Source organism: Nomascus leucogenys, chromosome 21, assembly GCF_006542625.1.
Source record: "Nomascus leucogenys isolate Asia chromosome 21, Asia_NLE_v1, whole genome shotgun sequence".
Classification (NCBI taxonomy): domain Eukaryota; kingdom Metazoa; phylum Chordata; class Mammalia; order Primates; family Hylobatidae; genus Nomascus; species Nomascus leucogenys.
Window position 1 is genome coordinate 27,182,374 of NC_044401.1, and position 24,336 is coordinate 27,206,709.

General features: G+C 35.7%; 1 protein-coding gene across 1 annotated transcript in view; it reads left to right on the forward strand.

Moving 5' to 3' along the window:
* The window catches only part of LOC100600356 (protein S), a 98,645-nt gene that overhangs the window by 65,922 nt on the left and 8,387 nt on the right, over window positions 1-24,336 (forward strand). The window contains exons 7-12 of the mRNA XM_003261687.3: window positions 3,917-4,042; window positions 6,398-6,519; window positions 8,288-8,403; window positions 11,833-12,022; window positions 18,143-18,310; window positions 19,946-20,114. Coding sequence (XP_003261735.1) covers window positions 3,917-4,042; window positions 6,398-6,519; window positions 8,288-8,403; window positions 11,833-12,022; window positions 18,143-18,310; window positions 19,946-20,114 — 891 coding nt within the window. The remainder of the gene's footprint in view (window positions 1-3,916; window positions 4,043-6,397; window positions 6,520-8,287; window positions 8,404-11,832; window positions 12,023-18,142; window positions 18,311-19,945; window positions 20,115-24,336) is intronic.

Genomic DNA, 24,336 nt, shown 5'->3' on the forward strand with positions numbered 1-24,336 from the left:
GGTTTACATGTGAGAGCTCTGTGCCTGGCCTGCATTTTAGTTTACAGTACTGATAACAAAATTTTTAAAAATTTTCTTATTGTATGTGCTTGTACACACTTGTGTGCATGTTTCAATAAGGAATTTCATTATAAAGCCACGTTTCAATGCAAGTCTTTGCATGCTACAAACTTTACAAAATCATTGTTTATCCTTTGTTGTCAGACATTATATTTTTTATTCTCTTCTAGTAAGATACATAGCCATAGAAAGAAATCCACTGCAATAACTTCTTCCATTGCATTTTATTTTTCCTTTTCAGAAATACTTTTCTGATTTCCAGCATCAGCCCTTCATCTGGCACCTCATTTCCTGTTGTGGTTTTGGGAAAGTAAAAGATCTAGTTTTCTTTCTCTTTATACCTTTAAGATCATATCATTGGTCATAACTCCTTTTTCTTCTTCAGACTTAAATATTCCCTGTTAGTTTAGCTTTCTAACAAGTCATTTTACTAGTGTATTTCTTTTGTTTTTCATTGTTTTCCTATCCCTAAATTTTGACTTTTTTTCTCTCTGTATACAGTCTGTCAGTTTGGCTGTGTTAATGCTATGACTAAATCTTCAAGTATTCATACCAGGTGTATGGATGACTAAAAACGAAATTTCCCACCTGGACTTAAAATTTGCCTTTAGAAACTGGATACAATATAATATCCACGTTCTCTCCTCCACTGCTTTTTTTGTTTTGTTTTGCTAAAATGTTAAAAAAAAAAGGTAAGTTAAAATGTGAATTTCTTGTTCAACTCTTTATTTTATATATATTTTGGTAAAGCCCTAAATTGGATTCATGTTCAAATCGTCTATCTCTTACTGAACAGCAGTGTTTAGTAGGATAAAATGTACTATAATATTATTTAAACTGCAGTTAAACAACTCTAAAGTGAACTATATTAACAACAAATTCTTCTAAACAGTTATCTAATTTGTGACCATGTATCTTTCTTATCTGCCTATTTGAAGGTCTGAGTTTGGATTTTGAGACTGCTTAGAGTAAGACTGTCATTAGAACATAAGTTATAGAAAAACCATCACAATGCTGGATACCATCTGCATTTTGTGAACAAATAGTACCCATTCTTACTTCTACACTTAAATACTTTAATAGTCTCTTTCTAAAGAATTTATGTTTTTATTGTTTTTTTAAGATAGATAGGGTTTCGCTCTGTTGCCTAGACTGGAGTGCAGTGGAACGATCTCAACTGACTACAGCCTCAACCTCCTGGGAGATCCTCCCACCTCAGCCTCCCAAGTAGCTGGGACTACAGGCATGCACCACCATGCCTGGCTAATGTTTGTAGCTTTTGTACAGATACAGATGGAGTTTTGTCATATTGTCCAGGCTGGTCTCAAATTCTTGGGTTGAAGTGATCCATCCACTTCAACCTCGCAAGGTCATGGGATTACAGGCATGAGCCACCACACCTGGCTAAATTTGTGACTTTTTAAAAATTAAAAAGTATTTAATTCTTGTCTACTCAGTTAATACACATATATATGTGTAAATGATTACAAAAGTGCTCTTATTAATAGGAATGTTCCTGATGACCACATCTGTTCTTATATTCATTTGCATTATTGTTTACTCATGATATGTAAGTAATAACGTAGAAAACAGATAGAAGAATATATAAAAAACTATTACAGCCAGGCACTGTGGCTCACGCCTGTAATCCCAGCACTTTGGGAGACCGAGGCGGGTGGATCACCAGGTCAGGAGATCGAGATCATCCTGGCTAACGCACTGAAACCCCGTCTCTACTAAAAATACAAAAAATTAACCGGGGTGGTGGCAGGCGCCTGTAGTCCCAGCTACTCCGGAGGCTGAGGCAGGACAATAGCGTGAACCCGGGAGGCGGAGCTTGCAATGAGCCGAGATCGCAACAGAGGGAGACTCTGTCTCAAAACAACAACAACAACAACAACAAAACACACACAAAACACTATTACAATGGGACCTTTGCCAAGATGTAGAAATGGTTGGGAGCCAGTTGCCAGTAACTGTCTGAAGATGAAAGAATAAAGCTTAACTTTTCTTTTCTTCTTCCTTTTTTTTTGAGACAGAGTCTCGCTGTGATGCCCAGGCTGGAATGTAGTGTGAGCTCGGCTCACTGCAACCTCTGTTTCCCGGGTTCAAGTGATTCTTCTGCCTCAGCCTCCCGAGTAGCTGGGACTACAGACGCACGCCACCATGCCTGTCCAATTTTGTATTTTTTGGTGAAGACAGGGTTTTGCCATGTTGAGCAGGCTGGTCTTGAATGCCTGAGCTCAAGTCATCTGCCCACCTTGGCCTTCCAAAGTGCTGGGATTACAGACATGGGCCACTGTGCCCAGCTGAAATAATAAAACCTTTCAATCAGACATTAGAGTCAGTTTGGAGTCATAAAATCAATGCACTGTAACTTAAACTTGTATGATCTAAATAATTCCCTGAAATATGCCTCAAACCAAATACACTTAGTGACATATTTTTACTGATTTTATTTTATTTTATTTTATTATTTATTTATTTACTGACAGGGTCTCCCTCTGTTGCCCAGGATGGAGTGGAGTGGTGCAATCATAGTTCAAGGCACCTCAACTTCTGGGTTCAAGTGATCCTCATGCCTTATCCTCCTTAGTAACAAGAACACATGCCACCACTCCTGGCTAATTTTTTTCCCTTTTCCTTTTTTGTTTTTAATATATAGAAGTGGGGTTCCACCATGTTGCTCAGGCTGGTCTCGAACACTTTGGCCTCCCAAAGTGCTAGGATTACAGCACTGCTGCTGTGCCCGGCCACTCCTGGCTAATTTAAGAAAAAATACTTTGTAGAGACAGTGTCCCACTGTTGCTCAGGCTTACTTTATTTCAAAAACATAGAGTTTTTAGCTCTTTTTTAAAAATTGGATATTTTACATTGAATTAATTAAAGATTCACATAAAGTTGTAAGAAGTAATACAGAGAGATGCTATATACCCTTTACCCCATTTTCCCTTAATGGTAACAGTTTACAATATGATAGTACAATTTCACACTCAGGATATTGGCAATGATACAGCCAAAATATAGAAAAATTCCTACAAGGGAACTGGTTTTATTATTTTTGTGGAAGTTATTTTAAATAATATCCTAAATTTTGACTATTAATCTGGAAAAAAAGCTGTCAATTTTTAGAATAGAAAACATATTTTCTGTTCTGAATTTGTCTTTCTCCAGAGAGTACACAGAATAGTTCACTAATAATTCCATCTCCATTGAACTATTTCTGTCACGTTTTGTTTTCTTCACAGATGCTCATCTAGTAACTAGTTACTATCAATATGTTATCTCCTTCTTCATTTGGCAATGTGATATATGCATCTGAAATTTCTGGCATATTCATTTAGCACTAAATTCATATTGGATTAACTGCAGATTTATGAGTACTTAGAGACCTTAATCTTATTTTAAATTTGAATCACTATTGTCTACTTTAGACAACAATAGTAGTGTACTAATTAGATGTTTGTTCATTTCCAAAGAAACAAGATAGAATAGATGAGCCATCCAATGTACAAAAAATACTTGTGATAATATGGAGTGAATCTGTTTTCAAGACCTCCATTTATTTTCGTACCACAACCTGGCAGATAAGAAAATTTCTAAAGCTTTCTCCTTCTTAACATAACTAGAAAGGAACATGGCAAACATCAATCAAATTCCCTATGCATTTGTAGAAAGAAATCATATTTAGTGAGCTAACATATGATGATAGATTTAATGTTTTTTGGTCCGAAGGCCAATCTGTTATCTCATTACATATATTAAACTAGATCCAGGAAACACAAATCAAAGGTTCTTTGGTAGTGTCTGCTGGTATGGGAAGAATGTTTTTTAAATATAGTGATTTTATTTATAGATGTGGATGAATGCTCTTTGAAGCCAAGCATTTGTGGCACAGCTGTGTGCAAGAACATCCCAGGAGGTTTTGAATGTGAATGCCCCGAAGGCTACAGATATAATCTCAAATCAAAGTCTTGTGAAGGTAGAATGATGGTGGTATCATTACTGATGGTTGAGAGGGTGGGTGTGAACCCTGAACTGATATTTAAAAGCATTGGTTTTGTTTGACATCAACAGTCATATTTTCTTATCCCTAATATAGCTTGTTCAGTTGGGTAATCATTGGCTTCCTTCCTTCCAGAGTAAGAGTATGTAAGGCATATGGTCTTTAAGTTTAGTGTTAGGCGTGCCAATTGGCCCTTTGAGCTACCTATGAATTGGAGACCTCCATGTGTGATAAAAACAAGATAAACATTTTCACATCATTTACATCATATTCAAAGATAAAGAGAATTTCACTTTGGAAGGAAAAACAGTAGATAGAAAAGAAAGACACAAGCTTAAAAATCATCTTAGTGAGACAATGAGCATGGTTAAAACTTTAGTTTTTATTCCAAGCTTTTCAGTGATTTTTCTGTGCATATATAAATAAATCATTTATTCTAAAATAAAAAATGACACAGTTCTATTATCTCATGATAAAGAAATGATAACAATACTCTAGAAATTTAAGAAATACTGATCGGTAATGTCAGAGCCTGTGGGTTTGGGGCAACTCCTTAAAGGTGCTATCACTTCATGTGACTGCAGTGGCGCTGCCCTGTGTGCCTCAGGAAGCTTCAACATATTATAGTTGTTTGTTTGTAGGTTTGTTTATTATGATATACAGATTATCTCATACCTTCCTTTCGATTTTTTAAAATTTTAAAACAGATTTACTGCCATGGCTGGAACTAATCAATACTAATTTTCCTATTGTGGCTGTGTATATATATATGTGTGTGTGTGTGTGTGTGTGTGTATATATATGTGTATATATATGTGTATATATATGTGTATATATATATGTGTATATATATGTGTGTATATATATGTGTATATATATGTATGTATGTATATTCACACATATGTATAATGTACCTTTTAAAAAATAGATTTAGGGGCTGCAAGTACAGTTTTAATGTACTCTTTTAACCATTTTTAAATGTACAATTCAGTGACATTAATTACATTCATGCCATTATGCAGCCATCACTGCTATTTCCAAAACGTTTTCATCAGCCACAACAGAAACTCTTCAGCAGTAATCATTAAGCAGTGAGTTTTCTTTTATTAGTTGCCTTGACGGCGGTAACCTCTAATCTTGTTTTCTGTCTCTATGAAGTTGCCTAAATCAATAATAATTTTACAATATATTTTTTAACTACGTATGCTGCTTTTGAGATTTTGATGTCCTATCTCCTTTTGCAATCACCAAAAATATTCCCCTGCCCCCCCCAACACATTTCTGCTTTCCCACCATTGCAGATAGAAATTACCGTGGAAAACTCTAGATGTCTGCAGAATTATCATTAGCCAACTTCATCACCTGTATTGTAGTTTTATTTAATGAATGACATATTTTTTAAAAAGATTTATATATGACTCTTATCTATCTATAACTTTAATAATGTGCAATTTTAATACTAAGGATTATTAATTTTGGGAATCTATTTTAAATTATTTTATGAGAACATATTCAATAATAGCATTTATGAGCTTGTAGAGTTTTAAAGGTCATAGGGCATATCCAATGAAAATGTCAGTGATCTTATGTAACTCTGAGATAGATGTTTGCTTCAACATAATATTATAAATTTCCAAGAATGATTTTCTCAAAATATGGAGTAGGGACAGGGACCATATAGAAGATTTCATAATATGGGAGATTACATCACAGTGAGGTTTTTTTTTTTTAAAAAAAAGATATTTCCCTAAATTCACTGCCACCATTAATTATCGCATTATGAGTGTTCCAATGTTCTTGATATTGTCATTTAATTCCTGATTTTATCAACCTTCAGTTAAAGGGGTCTTTTCTTCCCTTCCCTTCCCTACCTTTCCTTTCCTTTACTTCCCCATCATCCTCTCCCTTCCTCTTTCCCTTCTCATTTCTGTTTTCTTTTTTTCAAAGCAATGAATTGCGAGGTAATCTCAATGAAATTCAAATAATCAGAAATGATATTTAAGTTGAGATTCTCAATCTTTTTTTTCTTCAAATTCAAAATGAGAAATTTGGTAGAATTTTTATACTTTACTTAATCACTGAAAGTTATAAATTAATTTTTGTTTCAAATATGTAAATAAAAATTATACTTGTAACTCGTTTAAATTTCCATGTTAAGTATTATATTTAAATGTAGTTTTATGTCATAGTATTTCTTTCCCTAAGGTTCGATTATCATTGATTATATCCTACTACAATCATAATATTCCTGTGCCTATAAGATTGAACATTTAGGGGATATTAAAGTTTGTGTGTGTGTGTGTGTGTGTGTGTGTGTGTTTTTTACCTCAGATATAGATGAATGCTCTGAGAACATGTGTGCTCAGCTTTGTGTCAATTACCCTGGAGGTTACACTTGCTATTGTGATGGGAAGAAAGGATTCAAACTTGCCCAAGATCAGAAGAGTTGTGAGGTAAACATTTTACGATGCTTAACTTCTCACCTGTTTTCTAAAATGAGAGATCCTAGATACTTATTTTCACATAGCTGAGTTAAGTCAGGAAAATACAGACATTCTGCAATAATTGCTGTAGCTTTAAGCAGGTTATGAGTCATGATTATTTAATAATTATGGTCATGTAAGTCATAAACATTGGGGATAATTAGTGGCTGGGTTTAAAAAAAAGAGGATAGAGTCACAGTTTAGAGAGTACTTGTCTGTAGTCTGTACATTTATAAAATACAACTTGTATGTTTACTTAAGAAATCAAGAAAAGCTGAGTTTAATAGCCCTCATTATGAAATTATGAAAAAAAATCTCCCATAGAAAGTTCAGTGAAAACATTTTCCAGTGTCTACTTTTCTGGATTCCACTCTGACTAGTTTGATCATGCCTTAGGCATTTTAGGGTTTATAAAGTGCTCATAAAATTTCAGAGGGTACAAGTGCAGTTTTAATGTACCCTTTTAACCATTTCTAGGATTTAGTGGGGTTTAAGTATATCATAATTCAGAGAGGTTGGTTTCTTAATCTGTGTCTCTCAAACTTGCTTTTAGTTACTTAGATTTAATGCATAATTGACCCAGGAATTGAATATTAGGGGTGGGTGCTCATTTTTACTTCATTGAAATAAATGTCACCATCTGAGCTCTTTTTTTCTGCATCTTTTTTTTGACAAGTGAAGGTAAAATTATATATTATTATGAGGCAGACCATAAAAAATGCCTAAATAATGATTTAACTAAGTATACACACATACCTCTATAGCTGTTGCCAAAACAAAGCTGTGTATGTCCAGAAAAATGTCACATTCAATAATATGCAACCTACTTGGTAATAAGCTAGTTGGCATGTGTAGTAATTTTGGTATGATACTACTTCATTGAAATGCCATGTTGTGTGAACGTCTATTTTGTAATTTAGTCCTTTATTATTTCCGCATTTGGTGTAGTTACATATCACTGTCTGCCTTGAAATCGATTTATAAAAGTTTTAAGGGGAAATAAAATGTTATTTCTGGGCCTATATTTAATACAGGGCTATGTACGTAATTCTCCTCAAAATATCTTCATGTGTGCTCAATAATTTATATGTTAAGAGCTTTTCGTTATAATGTTAGTTTTCACTCGTAGAAAAAAATACTTGATATCATATGTGATGACTTTAAATACTGTTCTTGTAAATTTCTTGGAGACTATGAGATCTTAATTTATATTTATTTCCTTCATGTTTTCCAGTATTCCCTTTACTATCTAGATAGCACATTCTTGCTCAGAAAACTTTTGCTTAATAAATGAACGAGTGAATGAATGAGGTGCTGTTTATTGGTACATTAATTCTTACACCTATTTCTGACTTCAAATAAAAATAATTTTCAGACATAATTCGTGGGAGATATTATACCTGACAGTTAATTAAGGAAATATATATTGGTTCTTGGAGAAAGAGTTTGTGTTTAGGATGAAAATTTGCAAAGGAAGTATTAAAGCCAAAGATCAAAAGCCATGCACATTGAACGAGACTTTAAAACACACGTATTCTTGGAGGTTATACTGATAGATAGACTATACAAGGAAATGGAAGATATGTCTTTATTATTACCAAAAATATTCTGAATTATTTTAGTGTATTACAGATGATACATTAGTAACCAAACAAAAATGCGTGACCTCACACAGACATTAAGCAATAACCTATGCATTTTGATTTCCTTGTTGTTTATTTGGTTTCTTTTATTCCAGGTTGTTTCAGTGTGCCTTCCCTTGAACCTTGACACAAAGTATGAATTACTTTACTTGGCGGAGCAGTTTGCAGGGGTTGTTTTATATTTAAAATTTCGTTTGCCAGAAATCAGCAGGTGAGGAACCTACACCAATGATAATCTCTAGAGGTTAAGCAGATAAGGGCAGAAGAAAAGTGGCTGAAAAGGTTTGAAGTGTGTGAAATTGTATTACCTATCAGATAATGTAGTCATATTACCAATCAGATGACTTGGGGAACCCTAAAGTTAATTTACTCCTTCACACATGTAATTTTCATGCTAAAACCTTTTTGAGTCATTCTAGGCTGACGTTCCCCAATGACCATTTTACATTATTCCATATTATTCCTTTTGTAGAAAATGCATATTTACTAAGAAGCTGGGAAAGTAGATGTAATGTACTTGTGAAATTTCCATTATTCTTTACACATGTTATGAAAACTAGGTAATAAAAAATACCCAGTATTGCTTTTAGAATATCATTATATTCAAAATTATTAAGGAAAAAATTTAAACTTGCTTAAGTGGCATTTTAAAGACATACATTACATAATTTTAGTTGGCTATCTAAATACTTTATCCATTATTATCATAGTTAGATTGAGTTCAGAAATGAAGCAAATGCTTATGTTTTTTAGTCATGATTCCACTTTATTTTTTATAGCAATGTTTATGATCCAATTTTTATTTTGTTATATTTATTTATTTTTGAGACAGAGTCTTGCTTTGTTGCCCAGGCTGGAGTGCAGTGGTGCAATCTCTGCTCACTGCAGCCTTCGCCTCCCAGGTCAAGCAATTCTCCTGCTTCAGCCTTCTGAGTAGCTAGGACTACAGCTGTGAGCCACCACACTCAGCTAATTTTTGTATTTTTAGTAGAGACAGAGTATTACCACGTTGCCCAGGGTGGTCTCGAACTCCTGACCTCAGGTGATCACCTCAGGTGATCTGCTATAATTGTACTTGAGTTATCAGATTTTCTCAGAAGCATACATTGCTGGAAGTAGAAGAAAGAAATTGGATTTTTTTTGGAATAATGAGAAGGAAAAATACTTGAGACAGATTATACAGTTCAAATTTTAAAATATTTTAATTAAATAAGCATGTATGTTTAGAATTTAATGTTAGATACATGAATGATTATTCATTAAATAATTCAACTAAATTCATAGATAATATTAAAAACATTGAAAATTATTCTAAGATCAATAACTTACGTAAATACTTAAGTAACTGTGCTCCTTCCACACTTATTTCTGCCAATATGTGGTTTTTTCCTTTAACATCACAGAGCAAGTAATATCTTCCAATGATAGAGATTGGAGAAAACCCTTCCCTGCTATGAGAATAATAATGAGAGAAAAATACTAGTTCTAGTAAATAACACTTTTAGGAATACAATTGATCCTCCAAATCCTTGAGTTCCTCATCTGTGGATTTAACCAACCTCGGGTAGATAATATTCAGAAAAAAACACAATGACAATACAATACAAAATAATACAAATAAGACACAATACAGTATGACAGCTATTTACATAACATTTGCATTGTATTGAGTATTATACATAATGTAGAGATGACTTAAAGTACGTGAGAGGATGTGCATAGGTTATATGCAAATACTATGCCATTTTATATAAGGGACTTGAGCATCTGTGGATATTGATACCATCCAGAGGTCCTGGAGCCAGTCTCCAGGAGTTTGTTCATTTCTCACTGACGATTCACAGTAGTTTGATCTCTAACATGGGATCGGAATTGGTCAAATTATTTTTTCCAGAATTTATTATTTATTTATTTTAAACTTTTCATTGAAATATAAAGTATGTACCGAAATGTACACATTAGATTAAATGTATAGCTTGATGAATTTTTATAAACTGCCCCCTGTGTGATCAACACAAATAGCTAGTGCTTTTATTTATTTTTGCAAATTTCTTTCCATCTGTTGCTCATTATCAAATACTTTCCCTACGTGAATGTCAACAAATTCACTCTATTTTCCTGTTTACCATGCTTGTGAAAAAGAGTGAATTGTTCCCCATTGTAATGAATCAATATGCTGATGATATATTCCGGAAACAAAATATGCAGAACATGACCCTTTGAAACTATGATTTCAACCTGATTTTACAAAGAAAAGGAAATTATCTCCATAATAGAATCAACTACTGGAAGATCCTGAGCATACACAGATTTGGATTTTGGCAAGATAATATTGCTTCACATCAGCAAAATGCTCAGATAATTATGAAAGAGCATAGAAGTCCTTATTCCAAGCAAAATTGTTCTTTTTTTCTTAATCTGAGTTCAGTAAATTCCTGCTACATTGTTATCCATCCAACATACTTTACTCCACATTTTACCTCTTTTTAAATATTTCTTTGGAATTCTAAAGATGAAAACATTCATTTTGTCACCTTTTCTTTGTTCCATTTGAGGGAGATCTGTGCCCCATTGCAAATGGTGCCTCTATTGCTATTACTATTATACTATATTGCGGTAAGAGTGTGGGATTCTGTCCTGCCTAATTTAGCAATTATCTGAAGTCCAGACTCTTTAACTTAAATTGCCTTTATTTTAAGTTAGGTGACTAATAGTTATACACCTATTGTACCTTCTCCCTGTTTGTCTTTTGTCAATCATTTGGATTTGCTAGTCCCTTGGAAACTTCAATGCTGATTCTCATTGAAGTGTTTTAAGGATACTGAATCAACACATGTTATTTTAAGTCCTGCATCCTAAGACTTTTCTCCCCTGTAATAGCTACATATATGTCTAGAGTCTTAATAGCAACAGATGTTGCCAGCACTCAGATACCCCCAAACACGTGGGAGACTATGTCTTTTAAGTTTTCCTTCTGTGTATTCTACAACAGTGACTTATGCAATTGGAGTTTTAGGAAAGCTAATAGATATATTTTAAGTTTTTAAATTTTACCTTTCTTACCACACATGAAGGCTTAATGATGTCTGCAGTCATCTGCCATCTTGTAGATCTCCATGAGTGATTCCTGACATGTGAAATTATAGGGAAAATATGCCTTTTGATGAATAAACCAACAATGAAATTGTAACACATTTTATGATCACTTATGGATACAGCAAAAACAAAAACAAAAACAAAAAACAAAAAACTACCACTTCTTAATGTCAGATTATATAGTGTATAAAAGGCTCCAGGAGAGATATAGAATGACTGATACTTATATCTGTGTATTAATTCCAGCATTTGGAAGGTGCTTTCAAAACATAAGCCACAGAAAGATGACAAATTACCAAAGCATCTGTTCCCTGGGGAAAAGTTTCCAAGAATAAGCAAGAAAATATAATAACTTAATTTTAAACATACATGGAACCAGAGATAATACATGAGCAGTCTAATTCTGCCCTTCTCTTTTATTAATTCCAGAAAAAGAAATAATTGACTCTTTGTATTACTGTTTGTCAGTACAAGAAAAAAAGAATAATGCATTGAGCTTTCTGTATTTCTCACTCTTAAGGATCTCTCTTTGTCCATTGTTTAGATTTTCAGCAGAATTTGATTTCCGGACATATGATTCAGAAGGCGTGATACTATATGCAGAATCTATTGATCACTCAGCGTGGTTCCTGATTGCACTTCGTGGTGGAAAGATTGAAATTCAGCTTAAGAATGAACATACATCCAAAATCACAACTGGAGGTGACGTTATTAATAATGGTCTATGGAATATGGTATGTTTGCAGATTTCATCAATTATCTTCCCACTTTGATGCAGTCTGTATAAAATCATAATTTATTTTTATAGGGATACCAAACCAAAATGGATATGGATTTATCTGATGCTATATGAGATATATTCTACATACTGTAAGTCCCTGAAACATCCTGAGAAATAATATTCTCCCTTGATATATTAGAATCATTGTTTTTAGTTATTTGCTTGAACTACTCTGCCTTTAACTGTTTACCTTTTTTAGTTGCTGTTTAGTGAACAGGGGTGTTAGGGATTATTAGGCGGCCTAACGTTTTTTTTTTTTTTTTGAGACGGAGTTTTGCTCTTGTTGCCCAGGCTGGAGTGCGGTGGTGCAATCTCAGCTCACTGCAACCTCCACCTCGCGGGTTCAAGCAATTCTCCTGTTTTGGCCTCCCGAGTAGTTGAGATTACAGGCATGCGCCACCACGCCCGGCTAATTTTGTGTTTTTAGTAGAGACGGGGCTTCTCCATATTGGTCCAGCTGGTTTCGAACTCCTGACCTCAGGTGATCCACTCGCCTTGGCCTCCCAAAGTCCTGAGATTACAGATGTGAGCCACCACACCTAGCCTTTTTTTTTTTTTTTTTTTTTTTTGAGACAGTCTCACTCTGTTGCCCAGGCTGGAGTGCCATGGCATGGTCTTGGCTCACTGCAACCTCCACCTACTGGGTTCAAGAGATTCTTGTGCCTCAGCCTCCTGAGTAGCTGGGATTACAAGTGTGCGACAGCATACCTGGCTAATTGTTGTAATTTTAGTACAGACAGGGTTGCACCATGTTGGCCAGGCTGGTCTCAAACTCCTGGCCTCAAGTTATTCACCCACTTCAGCCTCCCAAAGTGCTGGGATTACAAGAGTGAACAACCACACCCGGCTGGCATAACAATTTATGCAAAGACACCACTGATCAAGGAAAACTCTCTTCAATTGCCAATAATATTTTTTAAAGTAAGGAGAAATAAACATAGTAACAAATCTAAAAAGGTAATTCAAATTCAAATATAAGCAGATAGATAAGTAATCCTTTAAAAAAAAAAATAGACACAGGGTCTTGCTATGTTGCCCAGGCTGGTCTTGAACTCAAGGAATCCTTCTCCCACTTTGGCTTCCCAAAGTGCTGGGATTACAGGCATAAGCCATTGTACCAGACCTAGTTATCAGTTTTTGTGCAAATGATATACATTAGCAGGTATCAGTGTGCTTACAAGTTAGCATTTTAGGCTGGGCACAGTGGCTCATGCCTGTAATCCCAGCTCCTTAGGAGGCCAAGGCAGGTGGATCACCTGAGGTCAGGAGTTCAAGAGCAGCCTGACCAACATGGCGAAACCCCATCTTTACTAAAAATACAAAAAAAATTAGCCAGGCTTGGTGGCACGTGCCCGCAGTCCCAGCAGGAGAATCGCTTAAACCCAGGAGGCGGAGGTTGCAGTGAGCCAAGATCATGCCACTGCACTCCAGCCTGGGTGACAAAGTAAGACTCTGTCTCAAAAATAGAAAGAAAGAAAGAAAGAAAAGAAATTAGCATTTTAATTTAATCCTACATATAGCCTCTATTCTAATGATCAAGAATAGCACTTTAATCAACTGGATTAAAGTGGGACTTTTCTGAAGGGATTACTGCTAGTTGATAGTGGTGAGAAGTCTTTTCTGAAGTATAGAGTCATTGCTGCCATCAGCAGAGGATAGCTGAGAGAAGATTGGCTTCACCTTAGAATGTGGTGCACAAAAGAGATCTTTTATGCCTAGAGGAGCTGGCAAGAAGTTTGTGCTGATCTCTATTTATTTATTTATGTTATTTATTTATTTATCATCACTATTATTACTATTATTTTGAGACGGAGTCTTGCTCTGTTGCCCAGGCTGGAGTGCAGTGATCTCTGTTCACTGCAACTTCCACCTCCTGGGTTCAGGTGATTCTCTCGTCTCAGCCTCTCAAGTAGCTGGGACTATCGGTGCCTGACACCATGCCCAGGTAGTTTTTGTATTTTTAGTAGAGACAGGTTTCACCATGTTGGCCAGGGTGGTCCCAAACTTCTGACCTCAGGTGATCAACTCTCCTCAGCCTCCCAAAGTGCAGGCATTACAGGTGTGAGCTGTTGCGCTCAGACAAGAAGTTTGAGAAGTCATGTGAGGTCATCACCAAATTATTTTGGTCCTTCATTTATGCAGACATGCACTCATTTATTCAATAAGCTTTTAGTGAGTGCTTTTGATGCTAAGTTCCTGAGTTCAAGGCATTAGAACTATAGCATATCGAGGGAACCTGCCCCCAATATTTCAATGTAGGTTCTATTTTCCATAAGTGTCTACTGGCTGAGAAATAAAGAGAAAGAGTACAAAGAGAAGAATTTTACAGCTGGGCCTCCAGGGGTGACATCACATATTGGTAGGACTGTGATGCCCACCTGAGCCACAAAACCAGCAAGTTTTTATTAAGGATTTCAAAAGGGGAGGGGGTGTAAGAACAGGGAGTAGGTCACAAAGATCACGTGCTTCAAAGTGCAAAAAGGAGAACAAAGATCACATGCTTCTGAGGAAACAGGACAAGGGCAAAATCAGAAACTACTGATAAGAGTCCAACAAAGATCACAAGGCAAAGGGCAAAAGCAGAATTATTGATAAGGGTCTAATGTTCAACGGTGCACATATTGTCTTGATAAACATCTTAAACAACAGAAAACAGGTTTTGAGAGCAGAGAACTGGTCTGACCTCAAATTTACCAGGGTGGGGTTTTTTCCTCACCCTAATAAGCCTGAGGGTACTGCAAGAGACCAGGGCATATTTCAGTCCTTATCTCAACTGCATAAGACAGACACTCCCAGAGCGGCCATTTATAGACCACCCCCCAGGAATGCATTCCTTCCCCAGGGTATTAATTATTAATATTCCTTGCTAGGAAAAGAATTTAGCCATATCTTCCCTACTTGCACGTCCATTTATAGGCTCTCTGCAAGAAGAAAAATATGGCTTTATTTTGCCCGACCTTGCAGGCAGTCAGACCTTATGGTTGTCTTCCCTTGTTCCCTAAAATCGCTGTTATTCTGTTCTTTTTCAAGGTGCACTGATTTCATATTGTTCAAACACACGTGTTTTACAATCAATTTGTACAGTTAACACAGTTGTGTTCCTGAGGGGACGTAGATCCTCAGCTTATGAAGATAACAGGATTAAGAGATTACAATAAGACAGGTGTAAGAAATTATAAGAGTATTATTTGGGAACTGATAAATGTCCATGAAATCTTCACAATTTATGTTCCTCTGCCATGGCTCCATCTGGTCCCTCCATTTGGGGTCCCTGACTTCCCACAACAATAGCAAGAGTTTTTCCTTGCTCTAGAGCTTAGTACCTCACAGATAAGTAGCTGATGCTTCTTTGGGAAATAATATAATGTAATATGAAATATATTACAGTAGAGGTATGAACAAAGCACACGGGCAAATGTGGTGAATTTATAAATGATTACATCTTATCTTTGATTTTGAGTCTAATATTAATAGGAATTTTAATTGTAAATGTATCATAATTCATTCAGCAAAATATTTATTGGCACTTCTACGTGCTAATCCTTATTCTAGGTGGTAAAGATACAACAGCAAATTAAAAAAAGTCAGTGCTCTTACGGAGCTTGCATTCCAATGGTGAGATGCAAACAACAAATGCATGAAAAAATAAATATGCCAGATAGTTATTCATGTTGTAGGGAAAAAGAAAAGCCAGGCAAAGACATAGAGAGTGATGGTGGTTAGTATGCATATAGAATCAGGAAAGGCATCTCTGATGGGATTAGATCTGAGGTGAGACTTGAGAGCACATGTCATGAGAAATACATGAAGGAATATAAAATGATTCTGTACCATATGAACAGCAAGTACAGAATTTCTTGGAATAGGATGTGTTTGGTATTTGAGGAATAACATGAGGAGTAGTGTAGCAGCAGGGGAGAATAGTTAGAAAATGAGGTTAGAAACGTGGTCTAGAATAAGATCATCTAGGGCCTTGGAGGCCATGATGAGGATGTGGATTTTATGCTAAATGGAAAAGGCCCTGGATGGTTTTGAGAAGGGATATGATCTAGTTTGCATTTTAAAAGATAATCCCAATCAGAAGCTGATGGCTTTGTGGAAACCAGAAGTGGAGAATGAGTGTATAACAGGATATGGGGATATGGAGTTAGGAGACTGTTGGAATAACCCAGCGGAGAGAAGATGACAGTTTGACTGGTGTGCTGATGGTAAGAGTGGTAAGAAGTGGTCAGATTCTGGATATTTTTGAAGTTAAGCCTTCAATTCAAATTTTTGAATACTCAGCATAAAGAGGGATTTTAAGGCCATGAAACTGTTTGTGTTGACCAGTGGTTCCAAACACGATCTCATCCAATGTCTAAAAATATATAATGCTCCTTTACTATTCTATAATGAAATGTATCAGTAATATAAACTACCTTCACATATACCCAATCAAAACCAATATAATGCTCTCATTATTATATTAATATGGATAAATAAAAGGAAAGTAATTTATAAGAAAATAATATGTATTTCAGTATATACATAGTCAACTATAACTACAACACTTGTCAAAGCTTGCTTCTATGCATTAAGTAAAAGCTACAAATGAAGACTAATGCTGGGGTGTTATATTAGCAACTCAAATACCATTAAGGGTATACATGGTGTTGCCATTGGTAATATTAATTTTCCAAAGTGGTGAGAAGTTCCTGGTAAAGATATGAACAAAACAAGTATCAATCTATCTTTAGTTGTCAAGATTATTACATTCTTGAAAGATGTAATGAATGCTAAAATAGTGCAGCAAATATTTTGTGTCTATGTAGGCACAAACTCAGATGATTGTAAGCATGAATATTCCCTACATGTATACCTAGCAGGGATGTTCAAAAGATTTTAAGAATACTTGATATTTTATTATTAGCTCTGCATTACTTATTATTATTAATTCTGCATGACTAGCCTATGTACATAATGCAGATTGTCTATCATCTTGCAATGCCAGCATGGCCCCTACTCATTGTGACAAATAAAAGTGTTCCTCACCTCCAAATTTTCCAAATGCCCTGGAGTGGAGTCATGGTGTCTCACTTAAAATACTTGCATGGCTACAGGAAAAAGGTCTGGGGCCTGAGCTGTGGAGAGGGGAAGATCCAGCAAAGGAGACTGAGAAGTAGTGGTTAGAGTTTAGAAAGAGAAGCAAGCAGGGTCAGGTGTTGGAGGCTAAGTTAAGAAAGTTTGTAAAGGAGAGAATAGTTGTTCACATGCTGCTAATTGGCTATATTAAAGAAGGAGTGTTGACCAACTTTAAATTTGTGTTACTAAATTTATTTTATGTTGGAGGATAGTTTTTCCCTTCCTATCATGGTGTTTTAATATGCTTATTGTTTGGCTTATATTATTGGTTAGTGAGTGAAGAGTTTGCTCTTTGAGCGCTGTAGTTCTACTTGAAGCGATTGAAGCAGTGGTTCTTCAAATTGCCTTAGTGGAAGGAATTTTTATTGTTGTTTACCCTTACTTGAAACCTTTTTTAAAAACCCAAACAACTCTCAAAATTGGGAAACTCCAATTTAATTTTGTGTATTTTTTTCTTATTGCCTCAATCACTTTTGAATTTTAAAGAAAAAATAATTTGTGTGCAATTAACAGACTAGTGAACATATTGATTTTTCTTACTTTATATTAAGAACTTATTTACACTATTGATTCCATATGTGTATTATCAGACAATTGCAAAATAAGACCATTTAAATTTTTCCTGAGATAGAATGGCTCACTTAATTGTTAATTTTCTAGCAGCCTGGAATTGAAAGATATATAACTGGATGTTTAAGCTTAACAGAATAGTATTTTTTTAACTTTAAAATATGGTATGCTTTTAATTTTTGATCAAGTGCTGCCACCCTAAATGCCTTTTTATCACATTTATCATAATTTGACATTCCAAATGAGTTGTAACAAATTAATAATTACATTAAAATGATTACAAAATATTTTATTGGAATAATAACATAAGTTTTAGATCCCAGTATTTCAAATGACATGTAGTAATGCTTGGTTATTTGGTAATTTTTCTTTTTAATTGTAGGTGTCTGTGGAAGAATTAGAACATAGTATTAGCATTAAAATAGCTAAAGAAGCTGTGATGGATATAAATAAACCTGGACCCCTTTTTAAGCCGGAAAATGGATTGCTGGAAACCAAAGTATACTTTGCAGGATTCCCTCGGAAAGTGGAAAGTGAACTCATTAAACCGGTAATGATCCAAGCTTCTATCATTCATCATGGATGAATTCCTTTTGTCTGTAATATATTTGAATATGTGTTTTTCTGAGAGTCAATAGAAGTTGTTTTGTTAAGCATACTGTGACGACTTGAAATGATCATGGAAAAATAACATTAGTAACCCTTGAAATTATATTAATGAAATAAAAAAATGATGTAGTGGTTTTGTGCCCATTTAAATCCCCAGCATAAATCATGAAGTGGATTTCTAAAATTCTCAAGTTAACACTTGAGAATGTTAACACTAATGTTAACATTAGTAATGTAATGTTCAGTGTTAACATCATCATAATTCATACTCAGTCGTTAAACATATAAATTCATATATTTAAGTCCAAAATTACACTATTTTGTAAAAGCCAGTCAAAGGACTTTCTCAAGTCTATTTTTAGGACTTAAATGCAAGAGCTAAAGAATAGCACATAAGGTGAAATTTATTGTTAAAAAAAACCTCTTTACTGAGGGTACAACTATAGCCTGTCACAAATTGAAATTAGATATAATAGATGTTTTTCTAAATATAATATTTGTTTAATAGCTATAGAATAGGTTTGATGAAAGAGACTAACCACTAACTCTTCAAAGAGTTTTAAAAATTTCATTTGAAGTCACAGGCCTGCCAGATACACTTGCTGATTTAATTTAAATATTTACTATCTTATATCCATCTTTCATTCCTGGCAATTCGTAGTTACTTTAGCTTTTAAAAGATTTCTATTATATGATATTAAGCTTGAATTAATTAACCCATGTTGACATGAGTATACCTGTTGTTTGAAACTGAGAAATTAATACACTTTAAAAGTAAAATAAATTATTCAAAAAGTATCAATCATTTATGAAATGGTTTTTACATGTCTTGAGCCTGGCAGGATACTTGATGGAGGCTAAAGAATGCAAACAGTTTTGTGTCTGAAGAGACTTAGAGTCTGATTGGCAAGACAAATCCATATTCTAAATGCCACTAAAGAAAAACAAGTCCGGGCGCGGTGGTTCACACCTGTAATCCCAGCAATTTGGGAGGTCGAGGTGGGTGGATCACCTGAGGTCAGGAGTTCAAGACCAGCCTGGCCAATGTAGCAAAACCCCACCTCTACTAAAAGTACAAAAATTAGCCAGGCGTGGTGGTGGGCACCTGTAATCCCAGCTACTCAGGAGGCTGAGGCAGGAGACTTGCTTGAACCAGGGAGGCAGAGGTTGCAGTGAGCCAAGATCCTGCCACTGCACTCCAGCAAGACTCCATCTCAATCAAAGAAACAAAAAGATAAACAAGACAGCTTAGAGCCCAGGGCCACAGCTAGAAGCAAATACAGAACTTGAAAGCAGAAAAGTTACCACTGGATGATGTAAGAGAGGCAGGTGGAGCTTGAAGTGTTAAAAATCATTAAGATCCCACTGAGGGCTTGTGATAGCATAAGCTCGCTTGTACTGAAAAAGACTGTCCATCTGAAGAACACTTTGAAAAGAAAAACTTAAATAAAATTTAAAATACTTTCAACTATTATCAAAGAAAGGATTTTTTTTCTCTTAATGAAAACCTATACTCATAATCGAGCCGTTGTTTAAGTTTAAAATGCACTCCTTGACTTGTATTTTAATTTGTTAGATTAACCCTCGTCTAGATGGATGTATACGAAGCTGGAATTTGATGAAGCAAGGAGCTTCCGGAATAAAGGAAATTATTCAAGAAAAACAAAATAAGCATTGCCTGATTACTGTGGAGAAGGGCTCCTACTATCCTGGTTCTGGAATTGCTCAATTTCACATAGATTATAGTAAGTGATTTTCCATTTATCTCTATTTTCTCATTAACGAGTAAATTTATTCATTAACAAACAGTAATAATTTATTTGTGAAACATTACGGAGTATCTACTGTGTGCCCACTCTAGTCTTATGCTTATTCATACTATTATATACCTTTTACAAAAATTTTTCAGTGTATTGGGAAAAATAGAAAGGCATTTGAATGTGCTTGTGTTGTTATTTCAGGTTTATCGGTACATAGCCTGATTCCTTTTGGGTAAATTCAATTGATCTATTTTAAAGTTCACTGATTTCTCACTTGTATGGAGTCTACCAATGAATGCATCAGAAAGATTCATCTTCATTTCTAGCATTTCTATTTGATGCTTTCTTAAAATTTCTACCTCCCTATTGAAATTCCCTATCTGTTCACACTTGTCTAGTTTATGTACTGAGTTTTCAATGTATTCATCATAATTATTTTAAATTCCCTGTCTCATAGTTCCAACTGTGTCATATCTGAGTCTGGTCATTTTGTTTGCTTTGTCCCTTGACCAAGTGTTGTTTTTCTTGCATCTTTGTGTATCATGTAATTTTTAGTTTAGATTTGGGCATCTTACATACAACAGTAGAGACTGAGATAAAGAATATTTGCGTCTGGAAATGAGCACATTTCTTTTGCTAGGCTCTTAGTAATGGGATTGAATCAATCTAGTGAAAAGTTGAGCTTCTTAAGTTTTGTTGGTGCCAGGATTACCCTTAATGCACCACAGGTTTCAGATCTTTTATTTTGTTTTGTTTTGTTTTTGAGATGGAGTCTCGCTTTGTCACCCAGGCTGGAGTGCAGTGGTGCAATCTTGGCTCACTGCAACCTCTGCCTCCTGGATTCAAGTGATTCTTCTGCCTCAGCCTCCCAAGTAGCTGGAACTACAGGCACCCGCCACCACGCCCAGCTAATTTTTGTATTTTTGTGTTTTTGGCCAGGCTGGTTTTGAACTCCTGATCTCATGATCCACCCCCTTGGCCTCCCAAAGTGCTGGGATTACAGGTGTGAGCCACCGCACCCAGCCTCAGATTTTTAAAATACTACCTTCTGCTTAGAATAAGGGAATGGTTTGGTAGCTAGTTTTTCTTTTTCTTTTCTTTTCTTTTTTTTTTGAGACTGAGTCTCACTCTGTCACCCAGGCTGGAGTGCAGTGCCACAATCTCGGCTCACTGCAACCTCCATCTTGCAGGTTCAAGTGATTCTCATGCCTCAGCCTCCTGAGTAGCTGTAATTACAAGGGTGCACCACGATGCCCTGCTAATTTTTGTATTTTTGACAGGGTTTTGCTGTGTTGGCCAGGCTGGTTTCAAACTCCTGACCTCAGGTGATCTGCCTGCCTCAGCCTCTCTAAATGCTGGGATTACAGGCTTGAGCCACCGTGCCTGGCCTAGAGAGTTTTTCATCATAGCAGCTCAGTTTTATGTATTCCCTCCATAATATGCCTTAAGAAAATGTCTCTCCCACTTGTGTCTCTCAAGTGTCTTGCCCACCTCCAGCAGACTGCTCTTGTTACCTGACATTTGCTAACATGGCAGAGAAGATGCGGAGGTTAGGGAAGCATTCTATGTTGTTCTCGTACAAATTATCGTACAACTTAGGCAGGTGTTGTATCCCTGGGTCTCAGGAGTGCGGAATTTTCACTGTTCCTCTTCCCTGACTCTCATCAGTAGGGGAGATGTCTAGTGATCAGGACTCAGTATGTTTTCTTGCTCCTTCTCCGTGATAGATAGCTTTTTTTGTTTGTTCTTCCTAATCTGTAGTTGCAATGAGTCTTCATATGTGTCCTGATGACAAGGTTTGCTGTTTTTCTCCTGGCTTGAAAACTTGTGTTGTGTAGAGGAGACTGAGAAGGATCTAGATGGGGCTCTGTGGCTTCCCTGTAGCTGGTGCTGCTTTCAGGACCATATTAAGAGAGAGGCTTTCTCGGGTCTCCTTCCCTGCACTCTGTTTTCTCTTGAGTGCACGGTAAGGTCTGTGGAGAAGAGCTTGTGAATGAGCATGAATTGTCTTTGTGTCTGTAGTTTCTAGGGCTTATAAACTCTTACATCAGCCCCCACATGGAGTTCAGCAATTTGTTTAAATCTTTACCTAAATTATTTTTACCAAACTGCATGGCATTTCCTGTCTGCCCTGGGTTAGAAAGTGTTCTTATTCTGGCTTTCCTTAGAAACACCTGTCTTTCTTTAGGTTTCTGGTTAGTTTGCTGCTCTGCGACCTCAGCTCTTTGATAGTTTCAAGAAAAGTCGTGATTATGCAGATAATTTGGCTTTTGTTGTTGTAAGGGTGGGGGTGGTGCCCTTTCCACTTTTCTACAGCCTAAGTGGAGCAGGGAGTCTTGCCACACTGACCCTAGGGTTTAAACCTTATAAATAATACTTCTGTGAACATCCTGAATCATACATCCTTCTACCTTTATGTGATTAATTCTATGGAAGAAAATTTTAGAATTAGGTTATCTCTATCAAAGGTTAGGCAAATATATAATTATTAGAGGTTCAATTACATTCTTTTCCAAAAATCTTTTATCAATTAATATTTCTACCAACAGAACAAGAAAGCGTATGCTTTAGTGTTCTTCCAATCTGATAGTTCAAAAATTAAATTTTGTAGGTTTGAATATTAATATTATTTCCCTAATTTCTACTGAACTTGAATATCCTCCCATATGTTTATTAGCTATTTATATATTCTAATTATTTTATTGAATCTTCGTCTTTTTCTTTTTTAGTAGTTCATTATTTGAGCTACTAACACTTTGCATTATAAATTGTTAGCATTAATGTGATATCTCTGCTTTAAGAAAAAAATTACATTTTAATTGTGTTTATTTGTAACCTAAAAAGGGTGAGGTAAGGTGGCTCACACCTATAATCCCAGCACTTTAGGAGGCTGAGGCGGGCAGATCCCAAAGAGCTAGAGCCCAAGAGTTCAAGACCAGCTTTGGCAACATGGTGAAACCCTATCTTCACAAAAAATACAAAAATTAGCCAAGCCTGATGGCCTTGGCCCGTAGTCCCAGCTACTCAGGAGGCTGAGGTGTGAGGATGGCTTGAGCCCAATAGGTTGACGCAGCAGAGAGCCGGGATCTTACCACTGCACTCCATCCTGGATGACAGAGTGAGAGCATGTCTCAAAAAAAAAAAAAAAAAAAAAAGTGTTTACTACATTAAAACAAATTTTCAAATTTTTATGTAATTAGGAGGTACAAGTGCAGATTTCTTACATGCATATATTGTGATATATTGTGTAGTGGTGAAATCTGGGCTTTTGGTGTACACATCACCCAAATAGTGAACATGATACCCAATTGGTAATTTTTCAACCCCTACCCTCCTCCCACTCTCCCATCTTTCGTAGTCTGTATTTACTACATTTGTTTGTTTGTTTTTGAGATAGGGTCTCTCTCTGTCATCCAGGCTGGAGTGCAGTGGTACAGTCATGGCTCACTGTAACCTAGACCTTCTGAGCTCAAGCAATCCTCCCGCCTCAGCCTCCCAAGTAGCTAGGACTACAGCCACATGCCACCATGCCTTGCTAATTTTTATGTTTTGCAGAGACAGGGTCTTCCTATGTTGCCCAGGTCAGTTTTCAAACTCCTTAACTCAAGTGATCCTCCTGCCTCAGCCTCCCAGTGCTGGTATTACAGGCATGAGCCACTGTGCCCAGCCCTTTTTACTACATTTTTAAGGACAAATTTTACAAAAATGATTTCCCTTTTTCTAACATAAATTAATACAGTGCCTAGTTCTGGTCTGCCTATGAAGGATTTTTTTAAAGTTATAAATGGGGTGAGGATTAAATTAGGATAAAACTAAATCCATGATGATTTGGCCAAAGGAAAAAAATCCCGAAAAGGTAATGAAAATAAGAGTTATACTGTATCTAAAAAAATTACTTTAGTAAGTAATTAATCATTTCATGGATAATTTATGTGATCTACTTTGTAATTAATATTTAATGTTACATTTTAACTTCTATACATTTGCGTGTTCATTTTAGTTTGAGTTTAATATTCTGTGTTAAATTTACTTATTTCAAGATAAATGTTTAGGTGATAGAAATTCCAGTTACCCTGATTTGAGCATTACACATTGTATGCATTTATCAAATGACATATGTACCCCAAAATATTTACAATTATGATATATCAATTAAAAATTACTTATTTCACAATGATTACATATAAACATTCTTTTTTTTTTGGAG